Here is a 20,551-nt window from a genome sequence, read left to right on the forward strand (position 1 = left end):
AATAGCAGGCTATAAGCCAGCTATAAACATATTTTAAAGAGATAAAGGAAGAGAGAGAAGAGCAGCGGGTGTCACGCCCTGAAGTTCCCCTTTCCAGCTTTAAAATTTGTAAAATAAATCGTCCGAAGAAATTGTTCAATTTAATCTAGAGCTAATTCCTCAAATTAATAAATGCAAATAATAATCGAAATCGGACGCACGGACTTCAAGACATAATGTGTGTATGACATGTAGGACCAGGTATTACTAGTACAGTAAGTAACTATTGTATGAATTGGCTATTACATTAGCTATAGAAGATATAGAGCTAGTAGTGGGCTATACTATTGTATGAATTAGCTATTACATTGGCTATAGTGAAGCATTCACCGTTTAGTATCAGTTGTTATGAAACGGATGTGCTAGCAACTTCGTAGAGATGTCGGCATGGCTGTCATGGCCTCATGGGAACAAAGGCTGTTCTTCCTATTTTCGAAAAAAAAAATGGTTGTTCTTCCGAGAAGGATGGATACAACAGTAGAGCAGGAGGCAGGAACAGGGCATGGTCGCATGGAGCGTGTAGCAACGTGGAATATGGCAATGCTGAGATCTACTGACACCGAGGAATCCAAACAAACCTTACTGGTGGATAACCAGCCTGTATTCTCCATACTTAAGAATAAGGAAATTAAGGTGGTAGACTAGACTGTAAAAATAATCTCTGTATGCCAATCACCAAAATATTCAGAAGTTGAACCAGAAGATCAATGCAATCAAATGTTTCCACAAGTTTGTGCTCGGTTGATGTGTTCAACTGTTTCTTTATTTGTTGCCTGATTTAACCATATCCTAATTCATATTGTAAAACATATTAACAGAAGGAGGATGTCTTGCCAGGTGACACTGATCCTACTAACACACTATCCCACGGTATCACACCATCAGACTCCTCCATGGCCGCGAAAGAAAAAGTAATCGCGTTGCTTGCAATTTGTACCGCGTGAGATGGATCAGACGCCAAGTACGGTTTCGAGCAATTACATGCCTGGCCTTTGTCCAGAAGTCTAGAGCTACTAGTACTACGAGCTAAGGGCCTGTTTAATAGTCCAAAAAAAAAATTGCCCCCGCATATATCAGATATATGAACACACTCACACACATTTAAAGTATTAAACGTAGTCTAATAACAAAGCAAATTACAGATTCCGCTAGGTGCGAGACGAATTTATTAAGCCTAATTAATCCGTTATTAGCAAATATTTACTGTAGCACCACATTGTCAAATCATGACACGATTAGACTTAAAAAATTCGTCTCGTAATTTCCTGGCGAACTGTGTAATTGGTTTTTTTCTATATTTAATACTCCATACATGTGTCCAAACCGCGTGAAAAATTGCAGCTACGTGACAGCGAGAAAAATTTCGTTTGGGAACTAAACATTCCCTAAAGCTCGGATCAAGATCGCAGCTAATCCTGGTGTAAGTGTAACTGCGCTGCTCAGTTCACAATCACTGTTACTGGCTCATGCTCATGCTCATGCTGCCCCCAACCCCGAGTCCGTAGCCCGTAGGCCTGAAAAGGCCTAGCACGAATGTAGATCAATCGAAACTGTTGATGTGCTATACTCCTTCCTCTATCCCATAAAAATTAAATTTAGAATTGAATGTAATATATCCAAATATAACAAATATGAATAAAAACCTATCCAAATTCGTTGTTGTGTGCTCCTGCAGGAATCATAGACCTAATAGACCAGGAATGTAATCCTTTTCTCCGTGATTAATAAAGTTTCCCTCTTTAAGCTCAAAAAAAATTCGTTGTTTGGACAAAGAAAGTATTTTAGATAAATTTATTTTACATCCAATAGAATGTATTATATGTCACAGAGTTTGTTCCAGTTCGACAATATACTATTGATGTTGTTTATTTCTGCAATATGCCGATGAGTTTATTAATTCTTCTCCAATATGCCATTCGGCTAGATCATTTTTATGAAAAATACGCAGAATACCCTTAAAGACATCGAAGTTAGCATTAATTTATAGGTTTAATTTATAGTTGTCTTTATTTCTTGTTGATTACAGGATCAAATCAACTGGTACGCTAGCATACCCGAAGACGATTTTTGGACCTGCACTGGAATTAAGCAGATCTCTCAGGCCTCGTGTTTTTCATCAATATTTAAATAAGATATAAAATTGTCTATATAGCATCCTTACACAATATGAAAGTTTGCATATAGATTTTCAAGTTATTGGGGCATTTTTATTTTTTTAAAAGAAATAATTTTATGTGATAACTGATAGAGAAATTGCTTACGTAAAATATAATAGCATAAAATTATGTTGGGTAGGATATGAAATATGATTTATATTAAAAACAAAGACAAAATATTTTATATAGCATAAATGGATAAATTATAATATTTTATAAAAAATGAAATACAAAAATCTTTAAACTTATACACAAACTTTCACATTGTGTATAGAGGCTAAAAAAATTCATAATTTTTTTTAAAAACTTTTAATAGGATAAATCAATAGTTAATCTTACATGTAAGGCCAACCTAATGATATACTCCCTTCATATTAGTAAAGAAAGTCGTTGAGTACAATGTTTAAGTTAAATCTTGAGAATATAAGTGATGAATAACTCTCAAGTTGTTGAGTTTGAAAATGTAAAATTATATGAATAGATTTGTCTTGAAAAATACTTTCATAAAAGAATATATATATATATATATATATATATATATATATATATATATATATATATATATATATATATATATATATATATATATATATATATATATATATATAACTTTTCAATAAATATTTTTATGGAAACAAGAACTCAAAGTTGTGTTTTGGAGACCGTGCTGCTGTCTAAAATGACTTCATTTACGAGTACGGAGGGAGTATTAATGCCAATTATAAATCATTAAACTATGATAAACTCAATATTATAGAGTATATTCTCTATACCGTGTCATCTCGATGGTAAAAAACAGTTGCTCTCTCCGGTCATCCGGTCACACACTCGAGTCACTCTCACTCACCACAGTTCTTTTTTCTTCCAACCAAAAATCACTCTCAAGTTCTGAGTAGTGATTTTTGCCGTCTAGGTTTGAAGCTAAAACTTCCGTTACCAAAATGCCGGCATTTTGAATAGTATTTTGGCTATGTTTGGTTTCCTACAGCAACAAGTAAATATTACTATCAAAATATCGATAATGTCAAAAGACAGGGTAAAAACCAACCTTCGTTTTGGTGAGGTGACAAGATAAGCAGAACTCTCAAGTCTCACAATCGCTCTGACTGCAAGCTGGGGATCTTGGAGCTTGCAGAAACACGGATCAGCGAGAGGTGCTACTGCTTTTGCAAAATCACAAGTTGCCGAGGGTGCAATAGCAAAAGAAGGCAACCTTTGCTAATTGCTTCGCTACTCGTCCTTAAAAGGGAAGCCGCCGCGTCTGCAGCTGCTGCAAATCCCAATAAAGCGAGAGCAGAAAGGAAGGACCCCTTCCACCACTCTCCCCCTGTGTTGTGCCTGTGCTCCTCTCATCTTTGACTACCCACGATTCCAGTCTCCCACCACAGGCCAAAACACTGCAACATTTCAGACTTCACAGTTCACAGTGAGTTCAGACCAAGAACACAAGAATACCAAAAAGAACAGCACCAAGAACTCTCCTCCAATCCATCACAGACATTTTTCTTCCCTCCAAGAGAGGCATTGATCATCAGAGAGTAGAGCCAGGGCGTGTGTGTGTGTGATGAGCTCAGTGCTGCTGTTCTTGCTTCTGCTGCTGCTTTCTGGAGTGAGCTTGAGTGGCTGCATAAGGCTTGGCAATGGCGGGTATGAGGAGTGGAGGATGGGCTCGGCGACCTACATCAAGGAGTCCCTGGGGCACCCGCTGAATGATGGTATGTGCAATCTGTGTGTGTGTTTTTTAACAGATTAAGCTTCTGAATCTTTGTCAGTTGGTAGGATCAAGAACATATGCCCTTTTTCTGCATTTTTCTTTGGATGGATTCATCATGGAGATGGTGAATGTAGTTTGCAAGGATGAATGGTGGGCAGATGGTGTAGTATTGTGCAGATCCGGCATAGTGGGAAGTGAAGTTCAAGTTAGAAGTAGGAAACAGGAGTGAAGATTCACTGCTGAAACTTGTTCTTCCCTTTCTCTTTCTTCAGATAGATTGTGACTCTTCGAACTGAACTTCCAATGTGTGTCCTGTTGTTGGCAGGTCCATTTTGTTTTAATTTGTAAAAAAGGTTAGTAAAAAGGTTTCTTTCAGGGTTATAAAAGAATGTTGGTGCCAATGCTAATAAAGCTATCATTCCAATCAAATATTTTGTCTAATATCATTAGATAAAACCTTTTATGTGCATTAGTGCACTAATGCTTTCCTAGTCGGACGAAAAAAACAAACGATAATACTACATTATTGGACTAAGTGGGCCTTAAATTATTGGACTAATGCTGTCCTAGTAGTACCAGTTATCTTTTTTCCTTTTAGGTAGGTTATAGAAAAGCTGAGGCACATTGAATGCATTTGACAATAATACTACTATAGTTATGACAGGCAATCTGGTACTATCATATGATATTTCCTTGCTGTTTACTGTCCATGACGTAGTACACATTTAAGTCCTTGAGAGTACATTTGCAGTAATTGCTCCATGGATTATTAAGTGTCAAAGTAACGCAACATATATTGTCAGATCAAGATTCATGGCAGCCCAACCACACTGCATTTCCTCACTTGGGATATCCTGAATTCAAGGACATCTCAACATGATCAAACTATCTAGTACCACCCTTTGTTCCAAATAAGTTCATTTTTCATCCATTCCATACATACCAATACAAAACCACTTGTTTCATAAAAAGAAAAAAAAACACTTTCTTCTATTGAATTACTGAAATTGTTAAAAAAAATGAAATAAAATGTTAATTTGCTGCTATAATCAAATCAATAATCCACGGCAATAATCTGCTCAAAACTCTATCTTGAAACAGGGCCTTAATCTTGACATCTTGTTGGCTACTGTAAAGCTGATCATCTCCATCTCACTTGACAACGGAGCAAAAATTATCAATTTTTTGTCTGAATGCAATGTGTTGTCTGAAGTCTGAACTTTGAACCTGCAAATGCAAGGTGGTGGAGCCTGTGGGTACGGCGACCTGGACATCTTCAGGTACGGGAGGTACACCGCCGGCGTGAGCGGCGCGCTGTTCGGGCGCGGCAGCGCGTGCGGCGGCTGCTACGAGGTGCGGTGCGTGAACCACGTGCTGTGGTGCCTCCGCGGCAGCCCGACGGTGGTGGTGACGGCCACCGACTTCTGCGCGCCCAACCTCGGACTCTCCGACGACTACGGCGGCTGGTGCAACTTCCCCAAGGAGCACTTCGAGATGTCGGAGGCCGCGTTCCTCCGCGTCGCCAAGGCCAAGGCCGACATTGTGCCGGTGCAGTTCCGGAGGTAAAACAATAAGCTTCTCCCACACTTTTCTTTTACATCACCATAGTCTCCAATACATGTTTTTGTTACTTATAGTTATATGTTAGTGAAGTGAAACGAGTAGAGCGACATGGAGATATACATTTTTAGGACAAATTCACTACTTGCTTCGTCTCAAAATATAGCAAGCTAATACTAGATTAGATCTAGTGTGTGTTAGCTTCGGCTCTGCTAGTATGGGTTGTTTATCGATCCTATTGGTGTGAGAGTTTTGACTCTTGTTTTTTTTCCCTGTACTGTTCTGAATGTTCTCCTTCTTGGTACAATGTTTGGTCGGAAAAGCCGGCGCGGCAAAAAAAAGTACTAGATTGGACTCAATTAGTTGTGTTCAGATTTGTAGTACTAGGTTGTGTCTAATCTAATACTACTAGATTACTGTATTTTAGGACGGAGAGAGTACTATCTTAGTACGATTGAGTAGTCCAAGCAGTTTTAAGTTTGATTGCCCGTATTCTGGAACTTCATCTATCAGAGGGAGTATTAGAGCAGGTACAATAGCAGACTATTAGCCAGCTATAAATATATTTTAATGAGATAAAAGATGAGAGAGAAGAGCAGCGGGCTATAGATCTGTAGCCAGCTGCAACACGGACTCCAAGACGCAGTGTGTGTATGACATGTGGGACCATATATTAATAGTATAGTAAGCAACTGCTATTAGATTGACTATAGATGAATTGGAGCTAGTAGTGGGCTATACTATTAAACTTGCTCTTAGAGCAGGTACAATAGCAGGCTATAAGCCAGCTATAAACATATTTTAAAGAGATAAAGGAAGAGAGAGAAGAGCAGTGGGCTATAGATCTGTAGCTAGCTGCAACACGGACTTCAAGACGTAATATGTGTATGACAGATGGGACCAAGTATTAATAGTATAGTAAGCAACTATTGTATGAATTAGCTATTACATTGGCTATAAATAATTTGGAGTTAGTAGTGAGCTACTATTAAACTTGCTCTTAGTACTGCACACATCATGTTCATGATTTGCTCGCTGGTCATTGATCACTTGTAGCGTATCATTCTGCAACTAGCTGATGTGTGAATTCTGACCATGCAAAAAGGGCATGGCGCTATCATTCTTGAGTAGTGCATTTGGAGTGTGTTTCTCTAGGCTGAACCAGTGCTGCTTTTGCGAAAGTTCAGAATGATGTTTGATCATTGGAGATGGAACACAGAATATGCGGACAGTGCGTGTTTCCTGCTGCTTTGCATGGAGCAAAGAGCAGCTTTAAATCTTTAATCACTGCTGCTAGCTTCCCCCTTTTTAAATCTGACTTGTGCTTTGTTAATTATGAGCACCTCCACAGTTTCAGACAATTGCCATGAGTGTGTCCCATTGCCCCAACTGCTGATGCAGGAGTACACTCCAAGTATTCCATTTTTCTAGAACTGTAGTAGTACTACAACTCTAACAAGATAAGGTTAAATCTTACTGCCAATCTGCTGAATTCCGCATGAGTCAAAGCATCACTTTTTTTAACGACTCGTATTAAACAGTATGAAGTTTTATAACAAACTACCGCAATTTGGGTTTTCATGACATTAGCCATTGATGGATGAACTCTAGATAGTACTACAACTCCAATAAGAGAACCAAAAATTTAGCTGCAACTACTGATCAGCTCTGCGTGAATCAAAGCATCAAACACATCCATGGGCGGCGGAGCTAGAGTGAGATTGAGGGGGGTGCTACTTGTTTAATTTACTCTGTCTTATATTAAGTTTAAGCTAATGCGGATGTCTAAATTTGTATTGAGAATGGTGCACACGGTGAAAATAGGTTAGGTATAGCTATAATTTTTTTTTGACCAGGTTCCTGGGCATGCCACCTTAATACTCTAGCTCCGCCCCAGAACACATCGGCACATTGCTCATATCGGGTTCCATCTAATGAATGAACGAAATGAGTGGTGGTGGTGCAGGGTGAGCTGTGACAGGGCAGGGGGGATGAGGTTCACCATCACCGGCGGCGCCAGCTTCCTGCAGGTGCTGATCACGAACGTGGCGGCGGACGGGGAGGTGGCGGCGGTGAAGGTGAAAGGGTCGAGGACCGGGTGGATCCCGATGGGGAGGAACTGGGGCCAGAACTGGCAGTGCGACGCCGACCTCCGCGGCCAGCCGCTGTCGTTCGAGGTCACCGGCGGGAGGGGCCGCACGGTCGTCGCCTACAGCGTCGCGCCGCCGGACTGGATGTTCGCGCAGACCTTCGAAGGCAAGCAGTTCGTCGAGTAGGTGTCGACGATGTGGGTGTCATTCTTGGAATGATTGTAATTATTATGGTTATAATTATATTATACAGGTGAAAAACAACTGTTTTGGTTTGGTTTTGGTTTGGATGTTGTTGTTTGATCTGCTCAGCATGGCAAACGAAATTATTATAGAGTTAATCAGTTAATGAAGGATTGACAAAAAAAATGTTTGGCTAATCAGAGCAGTTATGTGCTATCAGTGGTCCAGTGTTGGAGTAGCATCATCTGAAGAAAAAACAATTGAGTACGGAGTACCATTTTTTTGGTTGGTGACATAATAGAGGTGCATAAACTACATAAAAAAGTGCATGTAGAGTACACAATAAATAACAGGGAAAACACTGCTTTGTGGTAGGACATGTCATGTGGCATAGTATTCTTGAATCAATTCGCGAGGCCTGGAGTGAATGAATCATTGGGTGAACATGCAAATGGCACTGGGTTTCACACTCACCACAGGCACAGTGACGAAAAACTACGAAGAGAGTAGCAGTAAAGCACACGCTAGTGCAGTGAAGAAGTTTTCTAGTCATACTGGTGATGATCATCACACAACAATCATGCTATCGAAACTGTCGCGCCTAGCTTGCTGACAGGCTACTGTACACATTTCAGCACCTAAAAGCTAAAGCCTATATATAGAACTTCCATGAGCGAGGATGCACACTACTTACAGACGAGGTCGCAGTTTTTTTTTCATATATAAACAAGCCGCTACGATTGATGAGTTGAGTTTTGCTTAAGCAAGCAGAGACAAATCGGGAACCAACTACACCACGGGAAGAGCTGCTTTGGCAAGAGAAGCATCACGCATCGGCATCTAAACAAAGGAATCTATTGCTAGCTGCAGAGAAAAGAACTAATCAGAGGCATGAAGCAGATAGCAAGAGAGAACAGGCAAGATTTCATATTACGGTGAGTGAGACTCTGAGAATTGACTCCAACATAACAAGAGAGTAAATGCTCAAGCCTCGTTACAGCTGAAAAAAAGGGAAAGAACAGGTACCTGGCAATTTTCGTTCTTCATGACTGCTTACAACTTCTAGCAGGGCCCCTACGTATCCTCTTCAAAACAGGGCGAGGGGTACCAGGCTGAGTTTGTGAGGAGTCGCCTTCAGCATCATCTGATAGCAGATTGTTAGTTCACGAAAAGGAGATCAGCAGAAAATATGCACTTTCATTGATTGTGTTTTCGTCTACACACCATGCTTATCTTCGCTGTTGTTTTTGTCCATCGACCGGGTCCCATTGGATGATTTCCTTTTCTTGTTGACAACCGTTGAGATTAGTTTGACGTCCTGAAGGCATAACAAGAATAATTTATTTCCTTCCGTTAGTTTACCCTCCAACAAATTGTACAAGATTTGGATTTCTAGTTACCTTCACATCTTCATCTTGAGTAAATTTTTGAGACTGGCTGTCATCGGACCTAGTTTCTCTTGCATTTACCTTAGCCACCTCTTCCTGCTGGGTAATCCTATCACGCTTATCATGTTCAGATCGTTTCTCACCTATCACAATGACACCACGTGCCATTTGTTGCTCTGCAACCTCACATTTCCCATTGAATGGTGGCATGTAGCAAAACCTGAAATTTCAGAACTTTCTCAATAAATAGAATTCCCAATGCAAATACCATTTTATCTTATATTATACCAAATATAACTGCAACCTGAATATTCAACTGGTGAACTGGTGAGCCAACAAGATGAACTTGGCTAGTATTCTTTCTATACAGAAATCTCTCATCAAGTTCACCCCAGAAGGGTGCAATTGATCTTGCAAACTAAGAAATGAACTTTAACATATAGCTGATATAACATTGGTATGCCACAAAAAATACCCTTACAATAGAAAATGCAAACCCAAATGTTAAAAGAGAATGGTTGGTTGATACAAACCATTCATCTGGCAGAGACTTTGTATCGAAGCCTGCATTCAATATTCTCCATTTACGACAGCTGTAGCACTGAACCCACTCATGATCAGCCTTATAGCGCTCACTCCCTTTTCTCTGGATAAAGAAAGTTAAATGGAGTGAATAGTGCTTAAAAAGAGAAGAGAATGGAATATTCTGAAAGTCAAACCAGTAGGATGTACTAGTAGCCTGGTGGTGGGAGGGAATGAGTCATGACCAAGATCGACAGTGTGCCAATGCAATTGTGTGCATTCAACAGGAAAGCACATCTCCTGATCTACAAAATTATTAACACATGTACACATGCAATTTATATGTAGCTTAAGTGGGGTGCTTGTGAGGCGTGTCTTCTCTGTGCTCTGTACCGAAAAGGAAGGCAAAATGAGGACTTAACTAATGTATACAACAATCTAAAACTGGATTTGAGAGCATGCTATAACGAGAACGATTATAGTACATATAACATAATCTATGCACTTTTTACATAAACTTAACCCATTATCCATTTATCAACCTACAATAGTGAAAGAAATATTGAGACAGCATTTTTAATTAAAGGTTCATGTACTATAGCTATCCCCTGATTATAATAAATTCTGTCTCAGTAATTTTCAAAATAAATCTGCTCATGTCCTTTTTTACACAGCCCATCTAAATATCCATTAATCCTAAATATTCTGAGTGCAGCCATGTTAGGACAACTTTTTCTCCTTTTTTTCTTGACTGAGGGTTGTTAACTTGTTACTCCATATATGCATGATCAAAAGCTGTGTCAGCTGTCAGCATATGCTGTCAGCTACTCTATACCTTGTTATTGTCATTTGGGAGATCTAGTGACCATTGAATTCAAAGAAAAATTAAAGAGGACTTCATGGCCAGAGATGCAAGTGTTATCTAAAATATTTTCAAATATGAACTAAATCATGCATTCATACCAATTCGAGAGTGTCAAAATTTGTATCCCAGTATTCATCCGCTTTCCTACCAAGCCACTCCTCCAGTTTAGCATACATTTCACAATCTTGGAACCCTTGTTTACTGTTAAGAACCCATGAATTACCATCTTCATCATCCTGCAGAAAAGAGGAACATAAAAGTTTGTTCAAGGGACACCACAAGGAAAAGTAACAGGAACTGAATTACATGGCAGATAAGTATATTTGGAAATATACAATAAGGTCTGTGATATCTGCAACTCCAATTACTCCACGTCCCATGTCAGCATTATGCTTTTGACCTCCAACTCGTTTGTAAGACTGAGAAGAGAACACAAAATAGAAGTTCAGAATAAGGGTGCACATGTCACGAGGGAAGGTTATCGTTCATACTAATTTATTTATTGTGCAACATGAAAGCCAAAAAGTGCAAATAGTTTCCACAACTAAACATTAAACAAAATATGTGATTAAGACCTGTTTGCAACTACAGCTAAATAAAATTCAATAAGAAGAGGCACAATCTCATTATAATTCCTGCAGATAGTTGTTGCATAGCATTCAACAGACCTCAAATTTCCCATGATCAACAAAGATGGGGCTAAATTTTGCCCTCCAACTCTACACTAGAGAGAGAGGGAGAGGGAGACTTTATGCAGCCTGTTTGTGTAAATGTATTACGGTTTGTGTTCTACTGTTCTATATCAAATGTTGATCTTGAACAGTTGCATTTGCATGTGTGCTTCAACACGGAGAAATTATTCTAGTGCAAAAATGGTTTTGGAGAATTTTGTAGGGGAACATGCTGAACGGAAGAGGACAAAAATGCTGACTTTACCTCTATTAGACGGCCATGCCAATACAAGAAAATTCCACAGTTCATTCTGTCCCATTCTACATTGCTCCTTCCAAGGGTCAATTGAATAGTCCTACCCATTATTTCACCAGATATAACAGATGTCTTGTTAAGGGTCTTTGCTAAAGGGCGAGTTTTGACCTACCAAGAAAATAAACAGTAAAAGAAAAGAATATGAATGTGCCAAAACATAGAGAGAAATGACATATGGGTATTTACCGAAGACCCTTGGACAGAGATCTTCATCCGAGGATTCAGGAACATAACTTCCAAATAGGACTGAAGAGAATAGTCCAATGGTACCTAAAAAATACCATGAAACAATTAGTGAAGCCAGACCATGTTTTCAGCATTTCCATGGAACAAAGTTTACTGGAAAAATAAGCCATTAACACTGATGTCTTGATTAAAAATCATGCACACACACACACACAGTACATTCAGAATAAGAGTACAGATTGTGAAGCCTATGCGGCTACATCTCATCAAGGTTAATCAACCTTCAAGGGCAATATACAGACCATAAATAATTTACATTTCCCAATGCCACAGCAACCCATCAGAAGGATATAATAAATTTCAGGTTTATATGTAATTGAAACTGATAATTGGCTCCCATCTACAAGATAAAAATTAAAAATAAAAGAGTAAACTTCACAAAACTACAGGTACTTTGATCAATATATCAGAAAACTACAGATTTAACATCAGTTTTATCACAAAACTACAACTTTTGTAACCACAATAGTGCTATGGATATAAACTCTAAAAATCTGTAGTTCTTTGATAACCTCATTACTAAATCTGTAGTTTTGTGATACGATGCTTTAAATCTGTAGTTCTGGTACAAATTTCGCGCTAAATCTGAAGTTTTGTAATACAAATTTTCAAAAATTTGTAGTTTTGCGATAGTTTGGTCAAAGTATCTGTAGTTTTGTGAAATTTGTCAAGGAAAGATTGTAATCCATACATTGTTACTTGTTTGTCCTGGGCGCAATCTGACTCTTCTTGAACGGATTAGTATGTCTCCACGACCATGGTGGACAGGATCTTCAGATGGCTTCCCTGAACTCCAGTCCAAGGTGTAATCTGCACCCCATCTATCTAAATTCCATATATAAATCTGTGTTCCAGTACCGTCTTCACCAAATATCCCTAGCTTTTCTCCAATGAAATACTCATTGAAGGGAGAAAATTCCTTAATAGCATTCAGGTTATATTCAGCAGTAGCTTCAGATTGGACACTTGAATCAACTTCCATGTATTGCCCTTCTTTACGATATGTCACCACAGGTATCTCAAGATTCTGCAGCAAATAGCACTGTGTTAGCTACGTTTTACAACTGAGCTACCTAGCTTTAGAGTTCCCAGTAGACTAAGAATGAAGTACATAGAGCCGTGCTTACATCTTTATTTTCATTAAAAGACTGAGATAGGAAGGCCACTGATCTGGAAGATGAAGTTTGGGTTAGCACAATTGCATCTCTGCCAAGTTTCATAGCACCAGTCTACAAAATAAGCACCAAGAAAACAGTAAACTCAACAAGAATAAGAACAATTTTTCACATAAACAAACATCTGCAAGTATAAATTTAGGTCGAACAAGAATGCAATACGGTAACTGTTTTGAACACTAGCACATGAAGTGTATGGATTTGCCTCTTAAAATCAATAAAAGGGCTAAAGGAGCATGAACAGAGGGTGTGTTTACTGAATAGATATTCCTAACTTCTAATTGACATAACTAACATTTATTCAAGTTCATTGGTTGAGCAGTTAAATACTGTACAGTCCAAGACTTTTAAGTCATGCTAGCTTACAGACAGAAAAAAGAAATGAAAGGACGTCAGCTTTGAGATGCTGTTCACTGCATAGCAAAATGTTACACTCTGCCTCCAAAATCCGTGTTAGCGCAGTTCTTATGTGGAGCAGGCCTATGTTTGCATAGCACTCCGCTTACACTTTCATCCCGGCTCGTACAATGGTTGGAGAACCAAGGCTATAAGCCGCTGACCCTCACCCACCTAAACTTCCAAGATGGTACTAAACCACCTCCTACAACCACAATTGGGCCATGGGCCTCAACTACACCACACTACAGGTGGCAAACGGGCTACAGTGTTACACAAAACCTACCTAACTAGCACCCATGGTGAATAATATGCTGCAGAAAGCATGTTCAGAAGTGTATTGGATAATACAGAAACAAGTTCTAATTTACTCACAGGTAATGCATCATATAAGCCGATAACCAAAGTTTTGTATATGGAATGCAGACAACAGAGTTCCCGGTACATTTTAAACAAGTCAGACATGCCACATCAATACAGCATAAAATCGGCTTGAGATGTGAAATAAATTATTTTTTAAATTATTAAATATCAGAAATGTTAAGAAACTGATAACCGGAGAGGAGGATGACGCCAACAGGTTACCTTAAATCCAATTCCAAACCTCCCAATTTGATCCTGGCGTTGCTTATCCGGTCTTTTGTGACCGAATGAGATCATTCTCATCATTTCAGCACAAGTCATTCCATGCCCATCATCAATTACAGACAAGACAGGGATTTTTTTGTCTGCTTTCTTCGAAAACAATGATTTGACTGAAATATTCAACCTTCAAGAAAGGTAGGAGAACAAATAAGAAGTCAGCTCAATCAAAATAACACAAATGCACCCCCCCCCAAAAAAAAAGGGGGGGTAATCTTCAAAATACGCTAACAACACAGTCAAATTAGCAAAAGCCTCAAATAGTCTTTAAATTATGTATACAACACTACCCTCAGAGAGGAAATGCTTCCTACACAACTACACATATTACTGAGATTACATTCTGTAAATACTACAACAAAAGCAGTAAATATGTAAAGTTTGTATACTAATAGAATGGGCATGTGCATATTCATCTGGAAGAGATGTAAAACAAGACAATAAAGAAAACTTAGTTTGGCATAGTGGAAGATTGTAGTCTAGAGCTTTAGTTCACTGTTTTGCCACAATAGAAATATTTTGTAACTATAATCAGTAAAGAAACCCTTAACTAATTAGATCGCATGTTGCAGCACAGCACAATACCGGAAATGCCAAATCAGCCCTAAAAATTATCTCAAGAAAAAACAGCACCCAATCTCTGGCTACACAACCTTGAAGAAATGGGCATACCTTGATGCATCTGCATCTCTAGAGTTGTCAATGAGCTCTGCTATTGCTCCAAAGACCCAGCCAGCATGTGTCTGACTGAGTGTTCGCAGATAACTAGGATCCGTGCTGACAAAATTTTTTGCAAGAGTGGTGGTTCTCTTTTTCACTATTGGATCTAAAATTCTAGGGCCATCTTCAACAGACTCACATGGTGATGATTCTGGAACTGATTTGTGCAGCTCTGTGACACGCGAGGCATTCATCTCCTTAGGATTTGGGCCACTATCACAAATCTCCTCTCTCAAATATGACTTTGGATTCATCGAGCCAGATTGGAAATCACTTCTGTATGACCTTTTTAAAGCATCTGTCATAGCAATATTCATGTGTCATTCTGGTGGCATAATAGACAAGTGAATAAAGTTAAATACCACAAAGAAACGAATCAGCAAATAGCTCATAGCTGACTACACGCATATTATGGTGTATATCTTTGATGTTAACTATAGAGAGAGCTTCCTCCAACACCATGGACAAGTGAGAATACAAATGAAGTAATAAAAAAAAAGAAGGGACTCCAATTGCAACTCTTGGGGATTAATAGACCAATATTGATGAAACAAAGATTACTGGAATGTATTGCCAATTGTTAAATTTCAAGTTTTTTTTTATATAAAATTAGCATAGGGTCAGCCAAAATAAAAGGAGAAGTAAACCATCCAAGCATAGCATTCCTGTTCAACAATCAGCATAGGAAAACTCTCACCAGATACTCCAGCCATCGGTTTGCAGTCTCCAGGATCTTTTTGCTCATACATGACCACCGCATGTGAGAAGTTAGGGCGTTCATGAGATTCATGAGATTGAGGAGGGAAAATATGTAAGGCAAAGGAGCTGAATCTAACTACAGCAACCTTCAAAAAAGCACCGAAAAAGAACAAGGACCCCACATTACAGGCAAGAAAAGAACAGAGAACATTGCTAATGATGTTAATAATAAAATACAAAATGGCAAGTAGAGAACAGAACAATGCTAATAGTGCTAATAATAAAATACAACATGCCTACTGACTTGCAGGGGAACAAAACCCTGACAAAAGTTGATTAATTGGAAGATAAAAGGTACTACAGTGCATGGCCTCCCCCCTATCAGCCTATATGTCCCTGTTATTTGTCCCATGTCCGACACCTACCCCACCTAGTGCGGGTTCTCAGTAAGAAGTACGATAGTATCCAAATGGTCAATCCTTTGCCCCATTTTACTTGAACAAATAAGTAACAAAAAAAGATAAAATATCTTGTATATATTTTTTTAGAGCACCTATCTTGTATATTTTTATTAGCAATTATGACATGCAATAGAAACAATAATTACCCTCTGATTGTCCCAGAGGAAACGCATGAACTTTCCCCATTCAATATTCTGACGATCATCTTCAGGTTCAGGAAGCAGTGAAAATTTCAGGAAATCACACTGCTGGTACACCTTAGTTGGCACAAACCTAACAATTGACCAAACCGAGGGCCTGTAAATGTGAAAAGCACAGACATAAGATACCTCCATGAAATTAAGAAACAAATCACCCCACCCCCCACAACAACACACCCAAAAAAAAGTCATGGTTTTTTTACCGACATGTTGATTAAATGTTTGTAGATTTGAGTAAATTAACAGTATAGCTGCAGCAATTCACTTTAGTAGTATATATTTTTACAAAAGCTCTACCACTATTTTGATGATAGCATATGAGATTGGGTAGTTGTAGCATGGCATTTAACAGGGGGTATGTATGGTTGAAATCATTGCTGGTGACTATTTATTTTGACTGAGAGCAATGGAGGGCTCAGGGTCTCTGACAAGTACTGTGAAACAGCGGGAGCAGTCAGATGATGCTAGTATGAAAACATGAACACACCAGCATTGAACTTTATAACAGAAGAGGAAAACCCACTAATACACACTGTAGATTGTAGATTTAACCAATCGATGACAGTATGCGATAGAGAACATCAACAATATTTATCTGACAATAGTTTTGGCCAATGGATGATGATGTAAAACTTGTAAAGTATTCACAGATCAGGAAAAGAAAAAGAGATCAACTTACACTTTAACTGGAATATCACAGACTTTGGTGCGGCATATGTTCTTAGAATCTTTTTGTAATAATACATAGTTCAAGCCACCACCTACCACAAAAAAATATATCCTTCAGGCAAAAATTCACACAGTATGTATTCTACCAAAAAGGATAATTCTAACAACAATATAAAAGAAGCAAGCATCATTCATAATTGATGTGAATAAATGTTAACATATTGGCATTACTACCATTTTTAAGTTATAAAAAAAGGCTGGACAGGTTTGCCACTTCATCACATGTTAAAGTGAGGTACTAGGACCCTATCCACATCTATCAACACTGTTGATCAGTTAAAAGTACAAAACTAGAGCTGTTAATATAAACTTAGGAGTATAGGTGATAGAGTTTCCACAGATTTTGCAATATGTGAAGTTTCAGGGGTACAAGTGGACTTGGTGCAGTTTCCTCTTAATTTTGCAGTGGAACCTGGTCTACAGAAAGGATATGGCCAATTGGCCATCCTTTATGGCAACGCATCTCATATAATCATACCTTGATTTTCATGTGGCGGCTCATTCAAATCAAGTGTTTCATCCGCCATCTCCTTCTCTTCACCCCCTATGAACAGCAACAACCATCAAATGATAACTATATTTTCTAAAAGCAAAAGATCATCATGCATGTAAACTGAAACTGAAACCAAGCATGAGTATTAACTAAGCAGGTCAATTGTCATTCTGGAGTAACATATGACCATTAAACAAGCCAGTAGATCCAGAAATGTGGTATAGTAGACTCACAGTATCGTACATCATTAATTGTTCAAACTAGAGGAAGCAAACTTATCAAATCCCAAGTTACATGACTATTCATCTATAAGTTATTAAATAATGCCAAAAGAAAAAAAAATCAGCTGGGCAAACAGGCCAATCCGACCAAAACTCATCACAAAGGTCAAACACGACAAGAATTTGCTGGTGAATAATATATCCCAGAATGCTAAATACATGCCAGATAACATGCTTAAAACTATCCAGATGAATCGAACTAAGCAATGCTACAAATTATAAAAACATCAGATTCAGCCCTACATAACTACATAAGTCAGGTACAAGCAAGCAGCAACGAGGCTCAACTCTCCAGTATATTAAAATGTTAAATGCAGCTCCAAGGCTTCAATGAAGGCCATGACTCATCAAATGCCCTCCTTACAGCCTCGCATAACTCAACATATTAATGTGATTCCACTATAGAAGAAAGAAAGCAACAAAAAGTACTTGAGATCACGGTCCAAAGTGGTGATTTATGTCACTTAACACCTCCAATCATAAATATTTGGCATTTAGGACAAGATTTGATTAAACTTTTAAAACATTCACCATTAGAATAAGCTTATGATGCTATGATAGAACTTTTCAAGGCAAATCTACACAAAACTAAGCATTTGAGAAGTTACTCATGGTCAAAGTTTCAAAAGTTTAACCAAATCTTGTCCGAAACATTAAGCATTTATTGCAGGAGTGAATACTTTGGTTACACACCGAGCTCGGTAAAAGACACCACCTTCAACCCCCACAAAAATCCCAAAAGACTCCGTCTTCTATAAAGACCATGAGCACCCAAAAAAAAAATCTCAGAAAACAAGTTCTTAATGCGCATCAAAGGCATCAATAGGATTGCAAAGTAAATTACCAAAAAAAACAGAGAGAGAAATAAAACTGAAAGCGGAGAGAGAATGGACCACCTCCACACATTTCTAACCAAGAGAAAATTTTGGGCACCCGAATCTCCCGATCACGCACCAACCACTACGCGAGCAACCGCAAAGCACGTCACGAACACCACCACTACCCACTTCACCTCAAAACCCAAACGTCAAAGGCCACGCACAGTAACTTTTACCCCCAAAAAAAAGAACAGGAGAAAAAAATCAGAGCGGTGAGGGGTTTGAACTAGACACATTTTTCTCAAGGGAGAAAATGAAAAAAAAAATCGAGCCTCCGATCGCGTACCAAACCACTGCACGCAAGCGAGTCGTGAAACCACCACCAAAAACCCCACTTCGCCTCAAAACCCCAAACCCCCCCAAGCCCCGGTTCTCGCAAAAAACAACCACCCACGAGCACTCCGGCGCCGGCCGCGGAGCGCATGCACACACGCACACACGAACCACCGGAATCCACGGCGGTGGTAGCGAACCAACCCCCCCACCACCAAAAAAAAAAACGAAGCGCGAGTGATAGCGGAAGGAAGCTAGGGCTTGGCGGTGGCGGCGGGCATTACCGGGAGGGATCGGAGGCGAGGCGGAGACGGAGGCGGCGGCCACGGCGGCGAGCGCGCAGCGGGTGAGGAGGCGGCGGCGGTGGGATTTTGGGCGCGGCGAAGCGGGGCGTGTTTTGTGCTGGCGATACGAAGGAGCATTGAAGGCGGACGCCGCTTCCGCTCGCCTACTAGCCTTAGGGCTTATTCGGATCGGAGGGTAAACTCAGGAAAAACATAGGATCTGCATTCCTATGGATTCGGGTACTGTAGCAGCATTCGGATCAAAGGAATCCCCTGTAGGAAAATCAGAGGAAATTCGAAGGAAAATTTCCTTGGCCATCCATTCCACAGGAAAACAAACAATCCACTCCAACCTCTTTTTATTTTTCCTGTGCATGGGAACGAGGCAATCAACAAACTAATCTTCACAAGCTTCACTCCTCTGACACATGATGATTTTAGTTAGTGGGTAGGTTCTTTAAAAATTCCTATGTTTTTCCTACGCTCTATCCGAACGCATGTTTATATAGTATTCCTATGTTTTTCAATTCTCTGTTTTACACGTGCATTCCTATCATATTCCTATGATTTTCCTATTCCTGTGTTTTTTCAATCCTCCATTCCGAATAAGCCCTAAGCCTATATAGCCTCGCCACGTGGGATTGTTCTTTTTGTTTCTTTTTCTTTTTTTTTTACCGTTGCAGTAATTGTGACCGTCCGCCAACCTCACACATCAAAACAAGTCTTTTCTTTTTCACCGTTACAGTAATTTTTGACCGTCCGCCAACGTCACACATCAAAACAAGTCTTTTCTTTTTCACCGTTGCAGTAATTTTGACCGTCCGCCAACGTCACACGTCAAAACAAGTCACAAGGTTATCTCTTCTACCATAACGGCAGTAGTATTAGAGCAAGTTTAATAGTACAGCCAACAACGGACTTCAAATTATTTATAGCTAATCTAATAGCTTATTCATATAATAGTTAACTATAAAAATATACTCCCTCCGTCTTATAATATAAGGGACTTTGAGTTTTTGTTTGCACTGTTTGACCACTTGTCTTATTCAAAAAAAATTTAGAATTATTATTTTTTTTGACTTACTTTGTTATCCAAAGTACTTTAAGCGTAGCTTTTCGTTTTTTATATTTGCACAATTTTTTTTAATAAGACAAGTGGTCAAACAATGCAAATAAAAACTCAAAATCTCTTATATTATAGAACGGAGAGAGTACTACACTATTAATATTTGGTCACACCTCTCATACACATATAATGTCTTGGAGTCCATGTTGACATATAATGTCTTGGAGTCCATGTTGCAGCTGGCTACAAATCTGTAGCCCGCTTTTTTCTCTCTCTTCTGGATATGTGGTTATAGCTCAATATGTGGTTATAGCTTGTTTATATTCTGCTATTGTACCTGCTCTTAAAGATTGACACGAGGGAACCCACATTGGAAGATATACGGTCCCCACATATTAATGGCTATAATGGTAGTGTCGTTATGATAGAGAATAATTAATCATCCAGTCATGAAACAATTTATATTAGAGTAAATTTCATAAAACTACAGATACTTTGCACGAT

General features: G+C 39.0%; 2 protein-coding genes across 2 annotated transcripts; one reads left to right on the forward strand and one right to left on the reverse strand.

Moving 5' to 3' along the window:
* Positions 1-3,467: 3,467 nt before the first annotated feature.
* On the forward strand, positions 3,468-7,939 carry LOC4341549 (expansin-A16-like). The gene is made up of 3 exons (NM_001421650.1): positions 3,468-3,910; positions 5,150-5,471; positions 7,436-7,939. Exons 1-3 carry the CDS (start codon positions 3,760-3,762, stop codon positions 7,743-7,745), a joined length of 783 nt encoding a protein of 260 aa, NP_001408579.1. The 5' UTR covers positions 3,468-3,759; the 3' UTR covers positions 7,746-7,939.
* A 150-nt stretch (positions 7,940-8,089) lies between these two features.
* LOC4341550 (uncharacterized) lies at positions 8,090-19,163 on the reverse strand. The gene is made up of 18 exons (XM_015785561.3): positions 18,982-19,163; positions 17,251-17,316; positions 16,723-16,804; positions 15,990-16,140; positions 15,381-15,528; positions 14,636-14,981; positions 13,907-14,090; positions 12,878-12,979; positions 12,442-12,777; positions 11,691-11,774; positions 11,454-11,612; positions 10,853-10,936; positions 10,616-10,753; positions 9,664-9,776; positions 9,143-9,350; positions 8,967-9,060; positions 8,769-8,886; positions 8,090-8,606 (listed from the first exon to the last, which is right to left on the reverse strand). The coding sequence occupies exons 2-17, from the start codon at positions 17,297-17,299 to the stop codon at positions 8,786-8,788; spliced, it is 2,379 nt and encodes a 792-aa protein (XP_015641047.1). The 5' UTR covers positions 17,300-17,316; positions 18,982-19,163; the 3' UTR covers positions 8,090-8,606; positions 8,769-8,785.
* Between the last annotated feature and the right edge of the window lie 1,388 nt (positions 19,164-20,551).

The sequence above is a fragment of the Oryza sativa genome, chromosome 6, assembly GCF_034140825.1.
Source record: "Oryza sativa Japonica Group chromosome 6, ASM3414082v1".
NCBI lineage: Eukaryota > Viridiplantae > Streptophyta > Magnoliopsida > Poales > Poaceae > Oryza > Oryza sativa.